At 46.8% G+C, this 27,159-nt stretch overlaps 1 protein-coding gene across 4 annotated transcripts in view; it reads right to left on the bottom strand.

Annotated features, from left to right (window-relative positions):
• Positions 1–27,159, bottom strand: part of ASL (argininosuccinate lyase) — a 208,324-nt gene that overhangs the window by 105,104 nt on the left and 76,061 nt on the right. For all 4 annotated transcript variants that reach the window (XM_085879323.1, XM_085879325.1, XM_085879324.1 and 1 more), the window contains 3 exons: positions 11,513–11,596; positions 9,191–9,247; positions 3,831–3,928 (listed from right to left, as the gene is read on the bottom strand). In XM_085879323.1, coding sequence (XP_085735449.1) covers positions 3,831–3,928; positions 9,191–9,247; positions 11,513–11,596 — 239 coding nt within the window. The remainder of the gene's footprint in view (positions 1–3,830; positions 3,929–9,190; positions 9,248–11,512; positions 11,597–27,159) is intronic.

Raw genomic sequence — 27,159 nt, 5'->3', positions numbered from 1 at the left:
GGCGGGCTGAGGTCGCAGTTCTTTCGAGTACCTGAGTCTCGGGGAAAGGAATGCTTCATGGTGCGGCACCTGCCTACGGTCATGCAGTCAGGTCCACAACCGCCCGTGTGGAGTTCCGGTCCGTGGAGGAGCTTGAGTGGGCCGCGACCAGTAGTCGGGCCGAGACGTGAGCGGAGCCAAGTAGCGGGAACCTCTTAGTTTTCCAACCAACTCCGGCCTCCAAGCACAGAACAAATGACCCCCAAAGAACTGAACGAACGACCTCCAAAGAACTGAACGAACGACCCCCAAAGAACAAGACTGAGGATGATGTCGTGGTTTATAGACCTCCCTCAGCCCGGCGGGGCATTGGTCAAAACTGACGTCACTGTCCGCCCTGATTGGACGGGGCCTCCATGGGTCCGCCCTTTCTGGGCGGGGCCTCGGCCAGACACCGGCGAGGCCCGCCCACTCCACGCATGTGGACTCGTCAAGAAAGAGTTGGAGTGTTTGGAGAAGCTGAATAGGAACTGTGACAGCGAAGATTCTGTCTCGGTAAAAGGAGCCTCCAGAGACAACAGCTGGACTGCGGTACGTTGTTGCCAGCGAACCGAAGGCTGCAAGCACTCGGGTACTGTGGATCGCAATGGAGGATGGGATAGAAAGATTTATGACCCGAACTGAAAAAAACATCGCAACGCACCCCTTCGATTTCCTACTACACACAAGGAAAGGTTCCGTCTACACATATACTTAACAGCATTACTGACTTGGGACACCTGTATTTTGTATGCATACAGTTCCGAGAACACATATATATATATATATATATATATATATATATATATATATATATATATATATATATATATATATATATATATATATATATATATATATATATATATATATGTGTTACGAATTCGCGCCCGCCGGCGTGCGATCGGCCGCTTCCCACTCATAGCAACCGCGTCGCCCACCGGAACGGACAATTCAGTCGTGACCCTCCTTGGAACTATCGCCAGGAGCTAGTCACGGGTGAGTCTTTTGACCCCACCACAATCGTGCCAATCGGCCACCCGCGCAGGATAGGGTTGTTCGCCAAACTCGACCTACCTAAGTACCTGCGCGGGTAGTTAACCGGGCGATCGTACCTCGCCACGAGCCGGCCTAGGACACGAACCGCTTAAGCGGTCCGTTCCGTGCTGCAGTGATAACCAAGCGGCGTTATCGCCGGCCCCGACGGACGTGATTATTTACCGGGTGCTTACACCCTTCTACCAATTCCTTCCGTGATGCAAGATGGAACTTTCAATGGGGAAAGAGACGACGAACGGGATACATTTCACACAAGGACATTTATTATACAACACGTAAGCAGGCAAATAGGAACAACAGGCAAGCACGTATACAGGCAAAGAGAAACAAAAGCAGGCAAACAAAAGCAAGGGAAAGCACTACGACCGAATACAATTAATAAATGTACAGTCACTTAAGCAGTTTTACTTGACAGGATTGCAACATTCATTCAAAACCCCAAAGAAACACAAGAAAAGACCCCCTCACAGACAAGGGGGTCAGGCTGGAGCACTTGGGTCTTTATGACACGGGACCTGGGAGACAGAACGGGTCCCGCGAGACCGTAGCAGGTTACCTGCACCCTCGAGGTGCGACGGTCGGCGAGCCCTCTCCGGCACTCTCCTCTCGTGCGCGCCTCGACCCTGGACCACCGCTCGCAACCCTCACGACTTGGCGCCCAGAGGGAGAAGACGACCTCGACGATCCACAGAGAGAACCCGAGTTCGACCTCGACCACCAAGAGACGAGGAAGCGCGAACCTCCGATGACCACCAAGAGAAGAGGAAGCTAAAACGACGAGAGCGAGTCCGAGTTCGACCTCGACCACCAGAAGAGAAAGGATGACGTCAACGAAGAAGCAGAGAGCGAGCCCCGCCTTATATAGTGCGGGGCTCCGCCCCCTTTTCGGCTCCGCCTCCCTTCGAGCTCTTTCAAGAAGCCCCTCGAAAAGGGGCGTTCCCCCTCCCGACCGACTCACGCCCCGTGTCCACCAATTGCAAGCGAGCTCTTCGCCGCTCCTCGTGCCAGCGTTGGCGGCGCAAAACGGTGGGAAAATTTGTGCGTTGCAGCAGGTCTTCCACGGGGCCTTCGTTCGACGTTTTCGGACTGTCCAAAATAACGATAGCGAAAGAAAAACGGATAACTCAAAGGATCACAGCCCTGTGAACACAGAAATTCCCTATAAACAACGGTGGGGAAATCCAACTACACAATTACTTATCATCATAACTGATCTAAGGACCCTTTATGGTGTATTGCAAATTTCCACAGCCGTAACAATGTATATACACACATATACATATACATACATATACATATATATACATATATATATATATATATATATATATATATACATACATATATATACATACATATATATACATATACATACATATACATATATATACATATATATATATATATATATATATATATATTAACACAGTTATTTATTGTCACATCAATCAGCCTCTCTTAACACGGGCTGTCTGCCCTGGGAAGCTTTATCCCACAAATGGCTGAAGGGTCTCTAACTACTGCGTTTAATTGAAATAAAGCTTCAACTTTGTCGTTCCCCAAATTAATCAAATTTGACGCAAGCACGCACACGAGGCAGAAGGATGGAAAACATTTCTCACTTTTATAAAAGGATTTATTTATAAATGGTATAAAAGCCAGTCAAAAATGATGGGTTGGAATTATTTTATTTGAAATATTCAAGGAGACTAGAACATATGATGTTTTGTCACAAGAAAAAGCATTATTTTAAAAGACTAAATGTACAAATGTGGCTATTTTGTCTTTATCTTCTGGTCTGTTTCGTTTTGTCGTTACAGCCCCGTGAGCCTGCCAAAGTCTGAAGCCTTGGCCGAGCATCAGGTGTGCTATAATCTTCTTTATTTATTAGACATCCAATGGATGTAAATGAACACTGGTGTTACTCTGCGTGTGTTGCACATCACATGCAGCGAATTTCACCTGCCTGTGCATTGTAGTTATTAATTTTTTTTTTTTTAAGTTTCTGTACGCTGCTCATGAGGCCCTGTTTGTAAGTCACTCTCTACAATTCCAATAGAAGAGACATAATTACTCTTTCATGGAAAATCTTTTTCGAGTTTATCCTGAAAAATAGACTGTTGTGAACACACAGTGATGTTGAAAGATTAGCCTTTAAAACCTTACTCAAAGCATCCTTATGAAGGGGGACAGACAAATACACAAACACGCACTGTGCTTTATATAGGTGGAAGAGTACGTGCAAATCGGAACAAACCATGTGAGTCAACAGACACAAAGATGGATGTGGAGATGCAAACGCAGCCTGCAACACTCAGATTATGTGAAACGGCTCAGAGAAAAGCATGTGCTGTGCACTCAGTGGCCATGCTCGATAATGCACATTCATTCTCTGCGCGCAACTGTTAAAATGCAAACAAACAGGTGACTTTATATCCCTGTCAGGATGACTACATGCTTATAGATGCAGTACCCCCCACAAGGGCAATGCACAAATGTCAGGTTTAATGTGGATTGGATGCCATAAGGGAACAAATCCAATCACCACATGGCTCGGAGAGAGCAAGTGACCAACTAAGCTATCCTGCCATCGCTCGACCTACAATACCAGGCAGGAAATCACCCATCAAGGTACTAATTAGGCTCGGCTCTGCTTAAATTCCAAGATTTGCCAGGATGAGATGCATTCAAGCTGATAAGTGAGAGTCCACCAATGATAAGCAACCACAAGAAAATGCAAAACCTTCACATACGTGGCTGCACGGGACACCATATTGTGGATCAACGACCAGAGCAATGATTGCAATTCGTCGATTGAATTTCTCATCCATATACGGAGATCGGTTACAACCTGTTCAGGAGAAAAGGAATAGTTGTTTGGACCAAACAACATGCAGAGCGAAACACTTTCCAGGTGAGCTCTTTACAAAGACTAACTTATTGCAAGTAAATAAAACCTTGATACTTTTACCAGAAATATTTTTGCAACAAGTTTCATCAAGCGTTCCTTTGCTGCCTTCATTCCAAAATTACAATTTGGTCGAGAAAGCAATGTTTATAAGGGGGAGAGAGATGGAGACAGAGAAAGGAGACATTTTGTTCCTCTTTTTTGCAAGAAGGTTCGAATATATACATAGTAAAAGAGACGTCAAAGCAGATATCAAAAAAAAGACAACCAAACACAAAAGGGATAGCATATACAAGTAATAATTCGAGTTTATAAATTGGTTCCTTGAACACCATCAACAGGCTACATCGACATTCTTGAACACACTACTGCTGTTTGAACAAAACACAATCCGGGTTTAAAACTCAAAATGGACACGAGATGTAACCAAGGCTTTTAAAATGATTAAAACATCATCAGCCAAAATATCAGCATTTTGCACTTTAAGTTTCCTTGACAAATAAATGGCAGGTTTTGCCCCAGAGCATGAGAAGTAGTTCGCTAAAGACATTCGTTTTTACATTGGTGAGAAATATTAAAACCAATTAAAAACCCACAATGTGAAAAAACAAACACGTGAATATATTTTAAAGAAAGGAGGCCAACCTCGAGCACTCAATAAAAGCATTAAAAAATGTTTTTAGGGCATCGCAAAAGGGACACAATTCCGAACTTGAATGGCACTTGTAGAGCGCATAGTCTCGCCTCGCATTCATTCTGAACAAAATACCATCGTTAAATGAACACGCAACGATTAAGGCTCATATACCCGTATTATCCAGGCATTCTATTGAATCACATAGTTTCTTGGCATGGGTTATGAATATCATAAATTGAAGTTTTCACTCACATTGGGTCTTACATCAGATATATGAAGTTTCAGATTTTTTGGGATAAGGATTTCAATTCAACCAATTATGGCTGGATGTCAGGTTTAAACTGTCATTAAACCACTTCTCCGATGACATTATTGTTATCACCCTATATACCCAATAGGGAATCGATGGCATATACCAAGTTTCAGTTTTTTTTCATTGAGCGGTTTTGGAGGAAATTATGTCCAAATCTTTCCCTTTAATTCAATGTGGCTGCCATACCATATGACCTTTGACATTAGAGTTAGCAACAAGTGAAATCCTTCAATACAGCGCGTGTGGTGAAGCAAATGAGTACACTAATGTTAAAATATGCAATTTATGCTTTTTCAGTTGAAAAACAATTAAAAAGCGAACTTAATATTTGAAATGTAAAAATCTTATTGTTGTGATAAGCACATATATATATATATATATATATATATATATATATATATATATATATATATATATATATATATATATATATATATATATATATATATATATATATATAACAGAAGGAATGAAATCGCTCGATACATCGTGGCAGGGGGTGACAAAAGAATGATGTAAAATAAGAAGAACTTGGCTTTCAGCGTTCGGCGCGAAATGCCATGGTTTCTTGGTTTTTTTTTCCGTCAAGCAATAAATTCAATGGTTTTCACATATATAACACATTAGTTTCACAAATTTCCATTGAAATACTCGGGTATTTCCATCAATTGTCGCCATTTCCGTCTAGGTTACGCACTGCCTTCTACCGGACGGCCGTCATTGGCTCACTTGAGGCGGGGGGGGGGGGACACTGGGGACATTTCAAACTCGGTGCAATTCTATACAGCGCACGCGCTGTAATAAAATATTCTCCATGGGGAGTCCCTCCTATTTTTTTAAGTTTTGCATCTATCAGACAAGTGGATGCAGAGAAAAACATTTTAAAAGCGATAATGGATTGACACGGACCCTTTGGGGCAAAACTAACAAGAACAGCACTCGGTGAGAGCACACATCAGCAAGGTTGAAGAGTTTACATTTTGTATCCTACCGATCGGCCAGTCCTGGATCCGGAGCTGAACCAAAATATAATCGGCTTGTTTGGAAGGGAGGGAGCGAAGGGAAGGATGAAGTGGAGAGGATGGAGAGATAGAGTGCAGAGGAGGGAGGGACAGAGTGGAGAGTTTGGAGGGACAGAGTGGAGAGAAGGCATCTGGCCATATTAAGCGGTGGTTGCACAATTTTGGTTTAGATTAATTTTTTTTGGTATACACTGTTGAGGCTCGTATTAGAGCAGTGGTTTTCAAACTTTTTTTTTTAGTGGCGACCCAATTTCAGAACCTCTCCACATCACGCGACCCAAAAGATTCAAAACCCAATTCATAATATACAAGATAAGATTTCATATGACACAAGAACATTTACTGTTTACTTTATTCACCATCGTCATGTTTTCATAGACGAGTAAATGGAGAATAGCCGACAGTATCCAAATAGTACAGATGAATGTTTCAGAAGTTTAGTCCGAATGACATTTAGATACATCAGTGAGAAGGATGAACCTGTTTTTCAGAAACCAACTTCTCTATTTGTGGAGAAGTAGATGACAATGCCAGGATCATATCATGCTCCATTTCTAGGCAATTTCTGTACTTTGTTTTAATCACCACCATGGTGGAGAACGACTGCTCACTAAAGTATGATGAAGGATATGGCATGAGAACCTTAATGGCGCGCCGTGACAGGGTCGGGTACGACGGCAGCATTTTGCACCAGAATGTCGACAACGAATTCGTCCGCGCAAGAGCCTGCGTTCCTGAATTCTGCTGGAGCTGTACAAGCTCTTCCTGTGCTGTATCATCTTCATCAGCAATCGAGTCCAGTGGAGCCGTGAAAGGGTCCCGAACCACAGAAAAGGACTGCACATCCAGCTCAGGGAAATAGTGCTCGAACTGTTCAATGAGCGATCGAAGGTGACGTGCTATCTCCCCAGAAAGACTGTCGAGCTCAGTATCATCGTACTGGCAGGTTGTTAGATGCTCCACCAGACGGGGGGAAAGGCTGAAACGCTTAACAGCTGCTTTGTCTGCCAGTAATTTTAGAGTTGCCAGAAATCTGCTCATTTTGTCATGAAAAATCATGAGGTTGGTGTATTTGCCTTGGAGGGAGTGGTTGAGGACATTGAGATGTTCAAAGATGTCAATGAGATAGCACAGTTCTGACAGCCAAGAGTCCAACTCAAGCAACGCTAGCAATGCCGTTTTCCCTTGTGTGCATAGGAACTCCTTCAGTTCATCTTTGAACTCGTAAACGCGCAGAAGAAGGTTTCCTCGAGATAACCATCTGACTCGAGTGTAGAATCGTAAATTCTTATGGTCGGCATCCATCTCCTGGCAGAATAGCCTGAATAACCTAGTGTTGAGGGCGCTCGATTTGATGTGATTCACCATTTTTACAACTTCTGAGAGCACGCTCTGCAAGGTTTCTGGCAAAGTACGAGAGGCGAGCGCTTCTCTGTGAATCATGCAGTGTACCATGGAGGTCTGAGGAGCCACCTCAATCAATTTAGCCTTGAATCCAGAACGCACTCCTAACATTGCTGGCGCGCCGTCTGTTGTAGAACAGAGAAACTTTCCGAAGTCCAGATCATGGTCACGATAAAACTGCTCTACTTTCCCAAAAATGTCCTCACCTTTGGTGGTGGCCTCAATGGTTTGATGAGCAGAGGCTCATCGACAAAGTTATCAGCCTTGATGAAGCGGACCCAGGCGATGAGTTGCGCGTACGATGCGATATCAGTGAACTCGTCCAACTGTATGGTGTGCCACGGCGATTCCTTGATCTTCTGTACGATCTGAGCAGTTACGTGCAGACTCGTATCTTCAATTCTGCGTTGGATGGTGTTGTCAGAGAGGGGTATAACTGCCAGTTTCTTCGCCGCTTCCTCCCCAACCAGAGATACCATGTCCTTTGCACATGGCAGCACGAGTTCTTCCGCAATGGAGTGAGGCTTTTTAGTCTTGGCAACATGGAGCGACACTCGATACGAGGCCTCTAATGCCCGAGAATTGGTCTGATGGCATGTACCCTCTGTCAAGATGCGTATTCTTGAGTACAAGAAGTTTCCTCTCAAAGAACGCTCTCTCCTTATCCTGATAAGGCGCATGTTTTGTTTCATAGAGTCCGTAGAAAGCACTTCGAAACAAATCACACACTGTGTGTGATTGCCCCTCTGTGCCCCACTAATATCCACCACGTAGTAAAATCCAAGGTCCAGAAATTTATCCTGGTAAGAATGTTCTTGAGATTTGTTGGTGGCCGGTGCTGCCATCACAAATAAGGTCTCGAGTCGTACGTGGAAACGTGAAAAGACGTTAATGATAGAGTTAGAGTCTGAGTCTGAGAGGCCGTGGATCAAACCACTAATTTCCCGCCAAAATGAACCACCCTTCAGCGAGCCAGCGCATTGGCTGGATCCCATTCCAAGCGTCATGTTGCACCGGTTCCCATACTTTGAACGAACCGTTTATATTACATCCCGTAAAAGTGAAAAACCGATCGAAAATAGACAATTTTTTTTTCGCTGCAAGCGGACACCCGCGACCCCACAAAATTTGCTCAGCGACCCCACTTTGGGTCGCGCCCCCGGGTTTGAAAAACCAAGTATTAGAGCTATAAGCACACAGAACGTACAACAAGAGGAGCATGAGACAAGAGGGAAAGAAAAAACAGTGTGGAATAGAGACACGAGGAGATCTGTAGAAGGGAGAGGGATGGGGTGGGGTACATGGGGTAAACAAGATGGACACTACAGGGACTTTCAGGAAGGAAAGCAGGGAATTTGAAGGAGGTGTGTTTGGAGTGAATTAGTGGGGGTAGAAAAGATCATGATTTTGGATGGGGGAAGATAAGAGATGGTGGTGAATAGCTATTTTGAAGGTCTGGAGGGAAGAGAGTGTGGGGAGAAAAAAAAAAAAAAGAGGAAGAAAGATTTGTCTCAAAAATGAAATTGTATGTAATGTAGGTCTTTCAGAAAGACAAAAAAATTCAGATAGGAGGTGTGTAGAAGGTTTATCCTTTTTTTTTAAAATTAAGTGCAAGTAAAACTTGATTCAAAATGAATATTTTATTTAACACACCAAGCATGTCTGAGTGTGATACCCTAAAAGTCTTATCGTGTACCACAGTATAACGCTATATAATTTTAACCAAGAATCGCAAAAGGCAATCACACAAGATTATTAAGAGTTCGACACATTTTTATCCCAAAATGATGTGGAGTGTGACAAGTCAGGGAAAGGCTTTGCATTCCCACCTGGTCATTGCGACTTCTTCCGGTATGTAGCATTCCTGCAACCTCTCCAATCACTTCCTGCAATGACATCAAATGCTCACGGAGGAGCTTGCACATGCAATCACATCCAGGGCAAGGGCATTCACAATCATCATTGCACTTCCAACTAAATTGCAAGGACATTCAGACAACAAACAAAGTGTACGGGATTCCACCATCACAAGATAAGTGCCGAGACCAGAACACCAAACAATGGCAATACAAAGCATCAAGGAACATCTTTCACAAAGTAACCAAGGCGATTCAAACTTCACTTACATCTTCAAGAGCTCAATTACTTCAATGTAACACCATTATTTAAAAAGGATCCAGAAAAGAATTGGGAAACTATAGACCTGTTAGTTTGACTTCAGCTGTGGGAAAGGTGTTGGAGACATTAATTAAAGACCGGATGAGGAACCATTTAAACAAATACAAACTAATTAAAGGTAGTCAGCATGGGTTTACCAAAGGTAATTCCTGTTTAACAAATCGTTTAGAGTTCTATGAAGCAGTGTCTGATTGGGTGGATGAGGGAAAGGCAGTGGACATAGTATATTTAGACTTTAAGAAGGCATTTGATAAGGTACCACATTGGAGGTTGTTCGCCAAAGTGAGGGCTTGTGGAGTGGCTGGTCAGGTAGCTAATTGGATTGGAAACTGGCTTAGTGATAGGAAGCAAAGAGTAGCTGTGAGTGGGATGATGTCTTGCTGGGAGGATGTAAGTAGCAGGATCAGGGATCAGTACTCGGACCATTACTATTCAACATTTACATCAACGATTTGGATAATGGGGTGAAGAGTAAGCTTTCCAAATTTGCAGATGACACAAAGCTTGGAGGTGAGGTGGATAGCAGAGGGGGTGGTGATCAGATTCATGAAAAATGTTAATACTTGCATAGATTGGGCAAAAGATAGGCAGATGGAATTTAACCTGAGCAAGTGTAAGGTGTTGGGGATGGGGAAGAACAATAAAAATAGAGATTACAGGATGCAAGGGGTAATTTTGGAGCGTGTCACACAGGAGAAGGATCTGGGGGTGGTAATAGATATGGGTGGTAAGCAGGCAGCACAGTGCCAAGCAGCTAAAAGTAAAGCAAATGGGGGTTTAGGCTGTATAAGGAGGGGGATCAATTATAAATCAAAAGAGGTGGTGTTAACATTGTACAGGAATTTAGTGAGACCGCATCTGGAATATTGTGTGCAGTTTTGGTCACCACAGTTCCGGAAGGATATAGATGCCACAGAAAAGGTTCAGCGTAGGGCTACTAGATCGATTCCAGGACTAACTAGACTCAGCTATGAGGAGCTGCTGAAGGAAACAGGGCTTTGTACACTACAAAGGAGGTGGTTATGAGGAGATATGATAGAGATGTTTCAGATAATGAAAGGTGTAGATAAAATAAGTACAGATGAATTATTCAACAGAGTAGACAGTGACAGAACCAGGAGCCATAGCCTGAGAGTAAAGAAAAGGAGCGTTAAGACGGTAGTAAGGCAGAGACTTTCACTCAGAGAGTAGTTAATGCATGGAATGGCCTCTCTGTAAAGGTAGGGGCAGCAGAAAAATTACATGTTTAAAATAGAATTAAATAGGTGCCTGGAAGTTATGGTGATTGAGGGGTATGGGGATGTTGATAAGACTTTTAGGTAGTTTGAGTATTGATGGGTGATTGTGTATGGAGTGCTGTTGGTGGGGGTATTGTTAAGGGGGGTTGTGTGGTTGATGTGTGTTTTTAACCAAGCCCATGCCCCCTCTTCGAGGGGAAGAAAATAAAAATAAAAATTACAACAAAAAATAATAATACTAAAAAAAAATTTCCCTTCATTAATTAAAAACTTTTTTTGCATTTTCTTTTTTGGATCTTGGGTTGGTGTGGTGTTCGCACAGGCATGATGGGCTGAATGGCCTCCTCCTGTGTTGGATTTCCTTGTTGTCCACTTAATTACCAAGCAATCCACAAGCAGTGTAGTGCAAAACTCGAACAGCAAAAACGAGACCTTGAAGGGTTCAACGAGTGCTTATTCCAGTTCCAAAATTCGTTTTTGTTGAGAAATATCTCATTATATAAGCTCATTGCCCACCTTATGCAATGCCTCCTCGAGGACAAGTCATATACCAAAGGACTGCATTATGACATTTATAAACCAAGCTGTAAACCAAAATGGTATGTAGAGCCTCATGGTATTCATTTGTATACATGCATCATGGTCATCACACCACTATTTCCTTGACAGAATATTTTGTATCAAGGGGTTAACGGTGTCAGGCACATTTCTTGGGGCAGTGATTAAAAACATTACCTTGAGACGACGTTCATTAATGCTGTGGATGTCCTCATCATGTGGGAGCTCCTTGATGCTGCCATTTGCCCATTCAGCCTCCACCTGCGCCGAAAACACAAAAAGCAAGACAGACAGTCAGACAGTCAGACAGTCAGTCAGACAGTCAGACAGTCAGACAGACAGACAGTCAGACAGACAGACAGTCAGACAGACAGAGTCAGACAGTCAGACAGACAGACAGTCAGACAGACAGAGTCAGACAGTCAGACAGACAGACAGTCAGACAGACAGACAGTCAGACAGACAGTCAGACAGTCACAGTCAGACAGTCACAGTCAGACAGTCACAGTCAGACAGACAGAGTCAGACAGACAGAGTCAGACAGACAGAGTCAGACAGACAGAGTCAGACAGACAGAGTCAGACAGTCAGACAGACAGAGTCAGACAGACAGAGTCAGACAGACAGAGTCAGACAGACAGTCAAAGAGACAGTCAGACAGACAGTCAGACAGACAGAGTCAGACAGACAGTCAGACAGACAGTCAGACAGACAGTCAGACAGACAGTCAGACAGTCAGACAGACAGACAGTCAGACAGACAGTCAGACAGCCAGTCAGACAGACAGTCAGACAGTCAGACAGACAGTCAGACAGACAGACAGTCAGACAGTCAGACAGACAGACAGACAGTCAGACAGACAGACAGTCAGACAGACAGTCAGACAGTCAGACAGAGTCAGACAGACAGTCAGACAGACAGTCAGACAGACAGTCAGACAGACAGTCAGACAGACAGTCAGTCAGACAGTCAGACACAGTCAGACAGACAGTCAGACAGTCAGACAGACAGACAGTCAGACAGTCAGACAGACAGACAGTCAGAGAGTCAGACAGTCAGACAGACAGACAGACAGTCAGACAGACAGTCAGACAGTCAGACAGACAGACAGACAGACAGAGTCAGACAGACAGACAGACAGACAGAGTCAGACAGACAGAGTCAGACAGACAGAGTCAGACAGACAGAGTCAGACAGACAGAGTCAGACAGACAGAGTCAGACAGTCAGACAGACAGTCAGACAGACAGTCAGACAGACAGTCAGACAGACAGAGTCAGACAGACAGACAGACAGTCAGACAGACAGTCAGACAGACAGTCAGACAGACAGTCAGACAGACAGTCAGACAGACAGTCAGACAGACAGAGTCAGACAGACAGTCAAAGAGACAGTCAGACAGACAGTCAGACAGACAGTCAGACAGACAGTCAGACAGACAGTCAGACAGACAGTCAGACAGACAGACAGACAGACAGTCAGACAGACAGTCAGACAGACAGTCAGACAGACAGTCAGACAGACAGTCAGACAGTCAGACAGACAGTCAGACAGACAGTCAGACAGACAGTCAGACAGACAGTCAGACAGACAGTCAGACAGACAGTCAGACAGACAGACAGACAGTCAGACAGACAGTCAGACAGACAGTCAGACAGACAGTCAGACAGTCAGAGTCAGACAGACAGACAGACAGTCAGACAGACAGTCAGACAGACAGTCAGACAGTCAGACAGACAGTCAGACAGACAGTCAGTCAGACAGTCAGTCAGACAGTCAGTCAGACAGACAGACAGTCAGACAGTCAGACAGACAGACAGTCAGACAGTCAGACAGTCAGACAGACAGACAGTCAGACAGACAGTCAGACAGTCAGACAGAGTCAGACAGACAGACAGACAGAGTCAGACAGACAGACAGAGTCAGACAGACAGACAGAGTCAGACAGACAGAGTCAGACAGACAGAGTCAGACAGACAGAGTCAGACAGACAGAGTCAGACAGACAGAGTCAGACAGACAGAGTCAGACAGACAGAGTCAGACAGACAGAGTCAGACAGACAGTCAGACAGACAGTCAGACAGACAGTCAGACAGACAGACAGACAGTCAGACAGTCAGACAGACAGTCAGACAGACAGTCAGACAGACAGTCAGACAGTCAGACAGTCAGACAGTCAGACAGACAGACAGACAGACAGACAGAGTCAGACAGACAGAGTCAGACAGACAGAGTCAGACAGACAGAGTCAGACAGACAGAGTCAGACAGACAGAGTCAGACAGACAGAGTCAGACAGTCAGAGTCAGACAGACAGAGTCAGACAGACAGACAGTCAGACAGACAGTCAGACAGACAGTCAGACAGACAGTCAGACAGACAGTCAGACAGACAGTCAGACAGACAGTCAGACAGTCAGACAGACAGTCAGACAGACAGACAGTCAGACAGACAGTCAGACAGTCAGTCAGACAGTCAGACAGACAGTCAGACAGACAGTCAGACAGACAGTCAGACAGACAGTCAGACAGTCAGACAGTCAGTCAGACAGACAGACAGAGTCAGACAGACAGAGTCAGACAGACAGAGTCAGACAGACAGAGTCAGACAGACAGAGTCAGACAGACAGACAGTCAGACAGACAGTCAGACAGACAGTCAGACAGACAGTCAGACAGACAGTCAGACAGACAGTCAGTCAGACAGTCAGACAGACAGTCAGACAGACAGTCAGACAGACAGACAGTCAGACAGTCAGACAGACAGTCAGACAGACAGTCAGACAGACAGTCAGACAGACAGTCAGACAGACAGTCAGACAGACAGTCAGACAGACAGTCAGACAGAGACAGACAGACAGTCAGACAGACAGTCAGACAGACAGACAGACAGTCAGACAGACAGTCAGACAGACAGTCAGACAGACAGTCAGACAGAGTCAGACAGACAGTCAGACAGACAGTCAGACAGACAGTCAGACAGACAGTCAGACAGACAGACAGTCAGACAGACAGTCAGACAGACAGTCAGACAGACAGTCAGACAGACAGTCAGACAGACAGTCAGACAGACAGTCAGACAGACAGTCAGACAGTCAGACAGACAGTCAGACAGACAGTCAGACAGAGTCAGACAGTCAGACAGACAGTCAGACAGACAGTCAGACAGACAGTCAGACAGAGTCAGACAGTCAGACAGACAGTCAGACAGACAGTCAGACAGACAGTCAGACAGACAGTCAGACAGACAGACAGTCAGACAGACAGTCAGACAGACAGTCAGACAGACAGTCAGACAGACAGTCAGACAGACAGTCAGACAGACAGTCAGACAGTCAGACAGACAGTCAGACAGACAGTCAGACAGACAGTCAGACAGAGTCAGACAGTCAGACAGACAGTCAGACAGACAGTCAGACAGACAGTCAGACAGAGTCAGACAGTCAGACAGACAGTCAGACAGACAGTCAGACAGACAGTCAGACAGACAGTCAGACAGACAGTCAAAGAGACAGTCAGACAGACAGTCAGACAGACAGTCAGACAGACAGTCAGACAGACAGTCAGACAGACAGAGTCAGACAGACAGACAGACAGACAGACAGTCAGACAGTCAGACAGACAGTCAGACAGACAGTCAGACAGACAGACAGTCAGACAGACAGTCAGACAGACAGTCAGACAGACAGTCAGACAGACAGTCAGACAGACAGTCAGACAGACAGTCAGACAGTCAGACAGACAGTCAGACAGACAGTCAGACAGACAGTCAGACAGAGTCAGACAGTCAGACAGACAGTCAGACAGACAGTCAGACAGACAGTCAGACAGACAGTCAGACAGACAGTCAAAGAGACAGTCAGACAGACAGTCAGACAGACAGTCAGACAGACAGTCAGACAGACAGTCAGACAGACAGAGTCAGACAGACAGACAGACAGACAGTCAGACAGTCAGACAGACAGTCAGACAGACAGTCAGACAGACAGACAGTCAGACAGACAGTCAGACAGACAGTCAGACAGACAGTCAGACAGACAGTCAGACAGACAGTCAGACAGACAGTCAGACAGACAGACAGTCAGAGTCAGACAGACAGACAGACAGACAGTCAGACAGACAGTCAGACAGACAGTCAGTCAGACAGTCAGTCAGACAGTCAGACAGACAGACAGTCAGACAGACAGACAGTCAGACAGTCAGACAGACAGACAGTCAGACAGACAGACAGTCAGACAGACAGACAATCAGACAGACAGTCAGACAGTCAGACAGAGTCAGACAGACAGAGTCAGACAGACAGAGTCAGACAGACAGAGTCAGACAGACAGAGTCAGACAGACAGAGTCAGACAGACAGAGTCAGACAGACAGTCAGACAGAGTCAGACAGACAGTCAGACAGACAGTCAGACAGACAGTCAGACAGACAGTCAGACAGACAGTCAGACAGACAGTCAGACAGACAGTCAGACAGACAGTCAGACAGTCAGACAGACAGTCAGACAGAGTCAGACAGACAGTCAGACAGACAGTCAGACAGTCAGACAGTCAGTCAGACAGACAGAGTCAGACAGACAGAGTCAGACAGACAGAGTCAGACAGACAGAGTCAGACAGACAGAGTCAGACAGACAGACAGTCAGACAGACAGTCAGACAGACAGTCAGACAGACAGTCAGACAGACAGTCAGACAGACAGTCAGACAGACAGTCAGACAGACAGACAGACAGACAGTCAGACAGACAGTCAGACAGTCAGTCAGACAGACAGAGTCAGACAGACAGAGTCAGACAGACAGAGTCAGACAGACAGAGTCAGACAGACAGAGTCAGACAGACAGAGTCAGACAGACAGACAGTCAGACAGAGTCAGTCAGACAGTCAGACAGACAGTCAGACAGACAGTCAGACAGTCAGACAGACAGTCAGACAGACAGTCAGACAGACAGTCAGACAGACAGTCAGACAGACAGTCAGACAGACAGACAGTCAGACAGTCAGACAGACAGTCAGACAGACAGTCAGACAGACAGTCAGACAGACAGTCAGACAGACAGTCAGACAGACAGTCAGACAGAGTCAGACAGACAGTCAGACAGAGTCAGACAGACAGTCAGACAGACAGTCAGACAGAGTCAGACAGACAGTCAGACAGACAGTCAGACAGACAGACAGACAGTCAGACAGACAGTCAGACAGACAGTCAGACAGACAGTCAGACAGTCAGACAGAGACAGACAGACAGTCAGACAGACAGTCAGACAGACAGACAGACAGTCAGACAGACAGTCAGACAGTCAGACAGACAGTCAGACAGACAGTCAGACAGAGTCAGACAGACAGTCAGACAGACAGACAGACAGACAGTCAGACAGACAGTCAGACAGACAGTCAGACAGACAGTCAGACAGTCAGACAGACAGTCAGACAGACAGTCAGACAGACAGTCAGACAGTCAGACAGACAGACAGTCAGACAGACAGTCAGACAGACAGTCAGACAGACAGTCAGACAGACAGTCAGACAGACAGTCAGACAGTCAGTCAGACAGTCAGACAGACAGTCAGACAGACAGTCAGTCAGACAGTCAGACAGACAGTCAGACAGACAGTCATACAGACAGTCAGACAGTCAGTCAGACAGTCAGACAGTCAGACAGACAGTCAGACAGTCAGACAGACAGTCAGACAGTCAGACAGACAGACAGACAGTCAGACAGACAGTCAGACAGACAGTCAGACAGACAGTCAGACAGTCAGTCAGACAGTCAGACAGACAGTCAGACAGACAGTCAGACAGACAGTCAGACAGTCAGTCAGACAGTCAGACAGACAGTCAGACAGACAGTCAGACAGACAGTCAGTCAGACAGTCAGACAGACAGTCAGACAGACAGTCATACAGACAGTCAGACAGTCAGACAGTCAGTCAGACAGTCAGACAGACAGACAGTCAGACAGTCAGACAGACAGTCAGACAGACAGTCAGACAGACAGTCAGACAGAGAGTCAGTCAGACAGTCAGACAGACAGTCAGACAGACAGTCAGACAGACAGTCAGACAGTCAGACAGACAGACAGTCAGACAGTCAGACAGACAGACAGTCAGACAGACAGACAGTCAGACAGTCAGACAGTCAGACAGACAGACAGACAGAGTCAGACAGACAGAGTCAGACAGAGTCAGACAGACAGAGTCAGACAGACAGAGTCAGACAGACAGAGTCAGACAGACAGAGTCAGACAGACAGAGTCAGACAGACAGACAGACAGTCAGACAGACAGTCAGACAGACAGTCAGACAGACAGACAGTCAGACAGAGTCAGACAGACAGTCAGACAGACAGTCAGACAGACAGACAGACAGTCAAAGAGACAGTCAAAGAGACAGTCAGACAGACAGTCAGACAGACAGTCAGACAGACAGTCAGACAGTCAGTCAGACAGACAGACAGAGTCAGACAGACAGAGTCAGACAGACAGAGTCAGACAGACAGAGTCAGACAGAGTCAGACAGTCAGAGTCAGACAGTCAGAGTCAGACAGACAGAGTCAGACAGACAGAGTCAGACAGACAGAGTCAGACAGAGTCAGACAGTCAGAGTCAGACAGACAGAGTCAGACAGACAGAGTCAGACAGACAGAGTCAGACAGACAGACAGTCAGACAGACAGTCAGACAGACAGTCAGACAGACAGTCAGACAGACAGTCAGACAGACAGTCAGTCAGACAGTCAGTCAGACAGTCAGACAGACAGTCAGACAGTCAGACAGACAGTCAGACAGACAGTCAGACAGACTGTCTGTCTGACTGTCAGACAGACTGTCTGTCTGACTGTCAGACAGAGTCAGACAGACAGTCAGACAGACAGTCAGACAGACAGTCAGACAGACAGTCAGACAGACAGTCAGACAGTCAGTCAGACAGTCAGACAGAGACAGACAGACAGTCAGTCAGACAGTCAGACAGAGACAGACAGACAGTCAGACAGACAGTCAGACAGACAGACAGTCAGACAGACAGTCAGACAGACAGACAGACAGTCAGACAGACAGTCAGACAGTCAGACAGACAGTCAGACAGACAGTCAGACAGACAGTCAGACAGACAGTCAGACAGACAGTCAGACAGACAGTCAGACAGTCAGTCAGACAGTCAGACAGAGTCAGACAGAGTCAGACAGTCAGTCAGACAGACAGACAGTCAGACAGAGTCAGACAGTCAGTCAGACAGACAGACAGTCAGACAGAGTCAGACAGACAGTCAGACAGTCAGACAGACAGACAGACAGACAGACAGTCAGACAGACAGTCAGACAGTCAGACAGACAGACAGACAGACAGTCAGACAGTCAGACAGACAGACAGACAGTCAGACAGACAGTCAGACAGACAGTCAGACAGACAGTCAGACAGAGTCAGACAGTCAGTCAGACAGTCAGACAGACAGTCAGACAGAGTCAGACAGACAGTCAGACAGACAGTCAGACAGACAGAGTCAGACAGACAGAGTCAGACAGACAGAGTCAGACAGACAGAGTCAGACAGACAGAGTCAGACAGACAGAGTCAGACAGACAGAGTCAGACAGTCAGACAGACAGTCAGACAGACAGAGTCAGACAGACAGAGTCAGACAGACAGAGTCAGACAGACAGAGTCAGACAGTCAGACAGACAGTCAGACAGACAGTCAGACAGACAGAGTCAGACAGACAGACAGTCAGACAGACAGTCAGACAGACAGTCAGACAGACAGTCAGACAGACAGTCAGACAGACAGTCAGACAGACAGACAGACAGTCAGACAGTCAGACAGACAGACAGTCAGACAGACAGTCAGACAGTCAGACAGACAGTCAGACAGACAGTCAGACAGACAGACAGTCAGACAGACAGTCAGACAGACAGTCAGACAGACAGTCAGACAGTCAGACAGACAGTCAGACAGTCAGACAGACAGACAGACAGACAGACAGTCAGACAGACAGTCAGACAGACAGACAGACAGTCAGACAGTCAGACAGTCAGACAGACAGTCAGACAGTCAGACAGACAGTCAGACAGACAGTCAGACAGACAGTCAGTCAGACAGACAGTCAGACAGTCAGACAGACAGTCAGACAGTCAGACAGACAGTCAGACAGTCAGACAGTCAGACAGACAGACAGTGTCAGACAGACAGTGTCAGACAGACAGTCAGACAGACAGTCAGACAGACAGTCAGACAGACAGACAGACAGACAGTCAGACAGACAGTCAGACAGACAGACAGACAGACAGACAGACAGGACAGACAGACAGTCAGACAGACAGTCAGACAGACAGTCAGACAGACAGACAGACAGTCAGTCAGACAGACAGTCAGACAGACAGTCAGACAGACAGTCAGACAGACAGTCAGACAGACAGTCAGACAGACAGTCAGACAGACAGACAGACAGTCAGACAGACAGTCAGACAGACAGTCAGACAGACAGTCAGACAGACAGTCAGACAGACAGACAGTCAGACAGTCAGACAGACAGACAGTCAGACAGACAGTCAGACAGACAGTCAGACAGACAGTCAGACAGACAGACAGTCAGACAGTCAGACAGACAGTCAGACAGACAGTCAGACAGACAGACAGACAGTCAGACAGACAGTCAGACAGACAGTCAGACAGACAGTCAGACAGACAGTCAGACAGACAGTCAGACAGACAGACAGTCAGACAGTCAGACAGACAGTCAGACAGTCAGACAGACAGACAGACAGTCAGACAGACAGTCAGACAGTCAGACAGACAGTCAGACAGTCAGACAGACAGTCAGACAGTCAGACAGACAGTCAGACAGACAGACAGTCAGACAGTCAGACAGACAGTCAGACAGAGTCAGACAGACAGTCAGACAGACAGTCAGACAGTCAGTCAGACAGACAGTCAGACAGTCAGACAGACAGTCAGACAGACAGTCAGACAGACAGTCAGACAGAGTCAGACAGTCAGACAGACAGTCAGACAGACAGTCAGACAGACAGTCAGACAGACAGTCAGACAGACAGACAGTCAGACAGACAGTCAGACAGACAGTCAGACAGACAGTCAGACAGACAGTCAGACAGACAGTCAGACAGACAGTCAGACAGACAGTCAGACAGTCAGACAGACAGTCAGACAGACAGTCAGACAGACAGTCAGACAGAGTCAGACAGTCAGACAGACAGTCAGACAGACAGTCAGACAGACAGTCAGACAGAGTCAGACAGTCAGACAGACAGTCAGACAGACAGTCAGACAGACAGTCAGACAGACAGTCAAAGAGACAGTCAGACAGACAGTCAGACAGACAGTCAGACAGACAGTCAGACAGACAGTCAGACAGACAGTCAGACAGACAGAGTCAGACAGACAGACAGACAGACAGACAGTCAGACAGTCAGACAGACAGTCAGACAGACAGTCAGACAGACAGTCAGACAGACAGACAGTCAGACAGACAGTCAGACAGACAGTCAGACAGACAGTCAGACAGACAGTCAGACAGACAGTCAGACAGACAGTCAGACAGTCAGTCAGACAGACAGTCAGACAGACAGTCAGACAGAGTCAGACAGTCAGACAGACAGTCAGACAGACAGTCAGACAGACAGTCAGACAGACAGTCAGACAGACAGTCAAAGAGACAGTCAGACAGACAGTCAGACAGACAGTCAGACAGACAGTCAGACAGACAGTCAGACAGACAGAGTCAGACAGACAGACAGACAGACAGACAGTCAGACAGTCAGACAGACAGTCAGACAGACAGTCAGACAGACAGACAGTCAGACAGACAGTCAGACAGACAGTCAGACAGACAGTCAGACAGACAGTCAGACAGACAGTCAGACAGACAGTCAGACAGACAGTCAGACAGACAGACAGACAGTCAGACAGACAGTCAGACAGACAGTCAGTCAGACAGTCAGTCAGACAGTCAGACAGACAGACAGTCAGACAGACAGACAGTCAGACAGTCAGACAGACAGACAGTCAGACAGACAGACAGTCAGACAGACAGACAATCAGACAGACAGTCAGACAGTCAGACAGAGTCAGACAGACAGAGTCAGACAGACAGAGTCAGACAGACAGAGTCAGACAGACAGAGTCAGACAGACAGAGTCAGACAGACAGAGTCAGACAGACAGTCAGACAGAGTCAGACAGACAGTCAGACAGACAGTCAGACAGACAGTCAGACAGACAGTCAGACAGACAGTCAGACAGACAGTCAGACAGACAGTCAGACAGACAGTCAGACAGACAGTCAGACAGTCAGACAGACAGTCAGACAGAGTCAGACAGACAGTCAGACAGACAGTCAGACAGTCAGACAGTCAGTCAGACAGACAGAGTCAGACAGACAGAGTCAGACAGACAGAGTCAGACAGACAGAGTCAGACAGACAGAGTCAGACAGACAGACAGTCAGACAGACAGTCAGACAGACAGTCAGACAGACAGTCAGACAGACAGTCAGACAGACAGTCAGACAGACAGTCAGACAGACAGACAGACAGACAGTCAGACAGACAGTCAGACAGTCAGACAGACAGTCAGACAGACAGTCAGACAGACAGACAGACAGACAGTCAGACAGACAGTCAGACAGTCAGTCAGACAGACAGAGTCAGACAGACAGAGTCAGACAGACAGAGTCAGACAGACAGAGTCAGACAGACAGAGTCAGACAGACAGAGTCAGACAGACAGACAGTCAGACAGAGTCAGTCAGACAGTCAGACAGACAGTCAGACAGACAGTCAGACAGTCAGACAGACAGTCAGACAGACAGTCAGACAGACAGTCAGACAGACAGTCAGACAGACAGACAGTCAGACAGTCAGACAGACAGTCAGACAGACAGTCAGACAGACAGTCAGACAGACAGTCAGACAGACAGTCAGACAGACAGTCAGACAGAGTCAGACAGACAGTCAGACAGAGTCAGACAGACAGTCAGACAGACAGTCAGACAGAGTCAGACAGACAGTCAGACAGACAGTCAGACAGACAGTCAGACAGACAGTCAGACAGACAGTCAGACAGTCAGACAGACAGTCAGACAGACAGTCAGACAGTCAGACAGAGACAGACAGACAGTCAGACAGACAGTCAGACAGACAGACAGACAGTCAGACAGACAGTCAGACAGACAGTCAGACAGACAGTCAGACAGTCAGACAGAGACAGACAGACAGTCAGACAGACAGTCAGACAGACAGACAGACAGTCAGACAGACAGTCAGACAGTCAGACAGACAGTCAGACAGACAGTCAGACAGAGTCAGACAGACAGTCAGACAGACAGACAGACAGACAGACAGTCAGACAGACAGTCAGACAGACAGTCAGACAGACAGTCAGACAGTCAGACAGACAGTCAGACAGACAGTCAGACAGACAGTCAGACAGTCAGACAGACAGACAGTCAGACAGACAGTCAGACAGACAGTCAGACAGACAGTCAGACAGACAGTCAGACAGACAGTCAGACAGTCAGTCAGACAGTCAGACAGACAGTCAGACAGACAGTCAGTCAGACAGTCAGACAGACAGTCAGACAGACAGTCATACAGACAGTCAGACAGTCAGTCAGACAGTCAGACAGTCAGACAGACAGTCAGACAGTCAGACAGACAGACAGTCAGACAGTCAGACAGACAGTCAGACAGACAGTCAGACAGACAGTCAGACAGACAGTCAGACAGACAGTCAGACAGTCAGTCAGACAGTCAGACAGACAGTCAGACAGACAGTCAGACAGACAGTCAGACAGTCAGTCAGACAGTCAGACAGACAGTCAGACAGACAGTCAGACAGACAGTCAGTCAGACAGTCAGTCAGACAGTCAGACAGACAGTCAGACAGACAGTCATACAGACAGTCAGACAGTCAGACAGTCAGTCAGACAGTCAGACAGACAGACAGTCAGACAGTCAGACAGACAGTCAGACAGACAGTCAGACAGACAGTCAGACAGAGAGTCAGTCAGACAGTCAGACAGACAGTCAGACAGACAGTCAGACAGACAGTCAGACAGTCAGACAGACAGACAGTCAGACAGTCAGACAGACAGACAGTCAGACAGACAGACAGTCAGACAGTCAGACAGTCAGACAGACAGACAGACAGAGTCAGACAGACAGAGTCAGACAGAGTCAGACAGACAGAGTCAGACAGACAGAGTCAGACAGACAGAGTCAGACAGACAGAGTCAGACAGACAGAGTCAGACAGACAGACAGACAGTCAGACAGACAGTCAGACAGACAGTCAGACAGACAGACAGTCAGACAGAGTCAGACAGACAGTCAGACAGACAGTCAGACAGACAGACAGACAGTCAAAGAGACAGTCAAAGAGACAGTCAGACAGACAGTCAGACAGACAGTCAGACAGACAGTCAGACAGTCAGTCAGACAGACAGACAGAGTCAGACAGACAGAGTCAGACAGACAGAGTCAGACAGACAGAGTCAGACAGAGTCAGACAGTCAGAGTCAGACAGTCAGAGTCAGACAGACAGAGTCAGACAGACAGAGTCAGACAGACAGAGTCAGACAGACAGACAGTCAGACAGACAGTCAGACAGACAGTCAGACAGACAGTCAGACAGACAGTCAGACAGACAGTCAGTCAGACAGTCAGTCAGACAGTCAGACAGACAGTCAGACAGTCAGACAGACAGTCAGACAGACAGTCAGACAGACTGTCTGTCTGACTGTCAGACAGACTGTCTGTCTGACTGTCAGACAGAGTCAGACAGACAGTCAGACAGACAGTCAGACAGACAGTCAGACAGACAGTCAGACAGACAGTCAGACAGTCAGTCAGACAGTCAGACAGAGACAGACAGACAGTCAGTCAGACAGTCAGACAGAGACAGACAGACAGTCAGACAGACAGTCAGACAGACAGACAGTCAGACAGACAGTCAGACAGACAGACAGACAGTCAGACAGACAGTCAGACAGTCAGACAGACAGTCAGACAGACAGTCAGACAGACAGTCAGACAGACAGTCAGACAGACAGTCAGACAGACAGTCAGACAGTCAGTCAGACAGTCAGACAGAGTCAGACAGAGTCAGACAGTCAGTCAGACAGACAGACAGTCAGACAGAGTCAGACAGTCAGTCAGACAGACAGACAGTCAGACAGAGTCAGACAGACAGTCAGACAGTCAGACAGACAGACAGACAGACAGACAGTCAGACAGACAGTCAGACAGTCAGACAGACAGACAGACAGACAGTCAGACAGTCAGACAGACAGTCAGACAGACAGTCAGACAGACAGTCAGACAGACAGTCAGACAGACAGTCAGACAGAGTCAGACAGTCAGTCAGACAGTCAGACAGACAGTCAGACAGAGTCAGACAGACAGTCAGACAGACAGAGTCAGACAGACAGAGTCAGACAGACAGAGTCAGACAGACAGAGTCAGACAGACAGAGTCAGACAGACAGAGTCAGACAGTCAGACAGACAGTCAGACAGACAGAGTCAGACAGACAGAGTCAGACAGACAGAGTCAGACAGACAGAGTCAGACAGTCAGACAGACAGTCAGACAGACAGTCAGACAGACAGAGTCAGACAGACAGACAGTCAGACAGACAGTCAGACAGACAGTCAGACAGACAGTCAGACAGACAGTCAGACAGACAGTCAGACAGACAGACAGACAGTCAGACAGTCAGACAGACAGACAGTCAGACAGACAGTCAGACAGTCAGACAGACAGTCAGACAGACAGTCAGACAGACAGACAGTCAGACAGACAGTCAGACAGACAGACAGTCAGACAGTCAGACAGACAGTCAGACAGTCAGACAGACAGACAGACAGACAGACAGTCAGACAGACAGTCAGACAGACAGACAGACAGACAGACAGTCAGACAGTCAGACAGACAGTCAGACAGTCAGACAGACAGTCAGACAGACAGTCAGACAGACAGTCAGTCAGACAGACAGTCAGACAGTCAGACAGACAGTCAGACAGTCAGACAGACAGTCAGACAGTCAGACAGTCAGACAGACAGACAGTGTCAGACAGACAGTGTCAGACAGACAGTCAGACAGACAGTCAGACAGACAGTCAGACAGACAGACAGACAGACAGTCAGACAGACAGTCAGACAGACAGACAGACAGACAGACAGACAGGACAGACAGACAGTCAGACAGACAGTCAGACAGACAGTCAGACAGACAGACAGACAGTCAGTCAGACAGACAGTCAGACAGACAGTCAGACAGACAGTCAGACAGACAGTCAGACAGACAGTCAGACAGACAGTCAGACAGACAGTCAGACAGACAGACAGACAGTCAGACAGACAGTCAGACAGACAGTCAGACAGACAGTCAGACAGACAGTCAGACAGACAGACAGTCAGACAGTCAGACAGACAGACAGTCAGACAGACAGTCAGACAGACAGTCAGACAGACAGTCAGACAGACAGACAGTCAGACAGACAGTCAGACAGACAGACAGTCAGACAGTCAGTCAGACAGTCAGACAGACAGTCAGACAGACAGTCAGACAGACAGACAGACAGTCAGACAGACAGTCAGACAGACAGTCAGACAGACAGTCAGACAGACAGTCAGACAGACAGTCAGACAGACAGACAGTCAGACAGTCAGACAGACAGTCAGACAGTCAGACAGACAGACAGACAGTCAGACAGACAGTCAGACAGTCAGACAGACAGTCAGACAGTCAGACAGACAGTCAGACAGTCAGACAGACAGTCAGACAGTCAGACAGACAGTCAGACAGACAGACAGTCAGACAGTCAGACAGTCAGACACACACACACACACACACACACACACACACACACACACACACACACACACACACACACACACACACACACACACACACACACACACACACACCCTGAAAAGGGTATGACCATTCAAGAGCAGTTATGACAAGTGTCATGAAAATGCCATATTATGATATAGATTGTGCTGAATTTCATTTCTGCACAATTAAACACCTCAAATGCAAGTTTCTGAAATCAGCTTCTTCTTCTTCTTCTTCTTTCGGCTGCTCCCGTGAGGGGTCGCCACAGCGGATCATCCGTATGATCCGCATAGTGTTTTGGCACGTTTTACACCGGATGCCCTTCCTGACGCAACCCTGGTCGCCTCTTACGACACAGGGATAAGGTACACCTATTTTAACCGGGGTATACACCGGCCCAGTACACTGGTACTCATTTCGCCGACCTCGGAAGGATGACAGGCTGAGTCAACCCCCTGGTGTATTTATTCAGTGGCCCAACGGGGCTTGAACTCAGGACCTCTTGGATCCCAAGCCGCTGCCCTAACCACTGCGCCAACACCAGGCTCAAGTTTCTGAAATCAGCATGACATTTTAAAACACCTCTGTTCACATATGTCTATTCTTTCTTCTTTCCTTGTTCAATGTGGTGGCCATGGGAGGTCATTTGAAGGTAGTAGTCTTCTTAACAAGAAACTGACACAGGAGGAAGCCATTGGTCCATGATGCCTGCACTACACCAACACCAGATTAAATCAGTGAGGTTACAGCCTCAATTTAACCGGGGGGAAGTGTTATATACTCTTTACGCAAATAAAATTAACATTCAACCGGAAGTTTATTTATTATTATTACAACTATTAAAAGAAAAAAAATGGGGGAAGGGAGGGGGAAGGATGAAGCCAGTTATAGGGGGAGGAATCCAAAAAGATAGACCACACATACGGTGTTTTTAGGGCAGTTAAGTGATCCATCTCTCATAATCGATCAGACAATCACGCCCACAAA

This window comes from Eptatretus burgeri, chromosome 4, assembly GCF_056783735.1.
Source record: "Eptatretus burgeri isolate ZD-2024b chromosome 4, Ebu_testis_v1, whole genome shotgun sequence".
Taxonomy (NCBI): domain Eukaryota; kingdom Metazoa; phylum Chordata; class Myxini; order Myxiniformes; family Myxinidae; genus Eptatretus; species Eptatretus burgeri.
The sequence above is the reverse complement of the archived record's forward strand: the minus strand, read 5'-3'. Positions and strand labels throughout refer to the sequence as shown.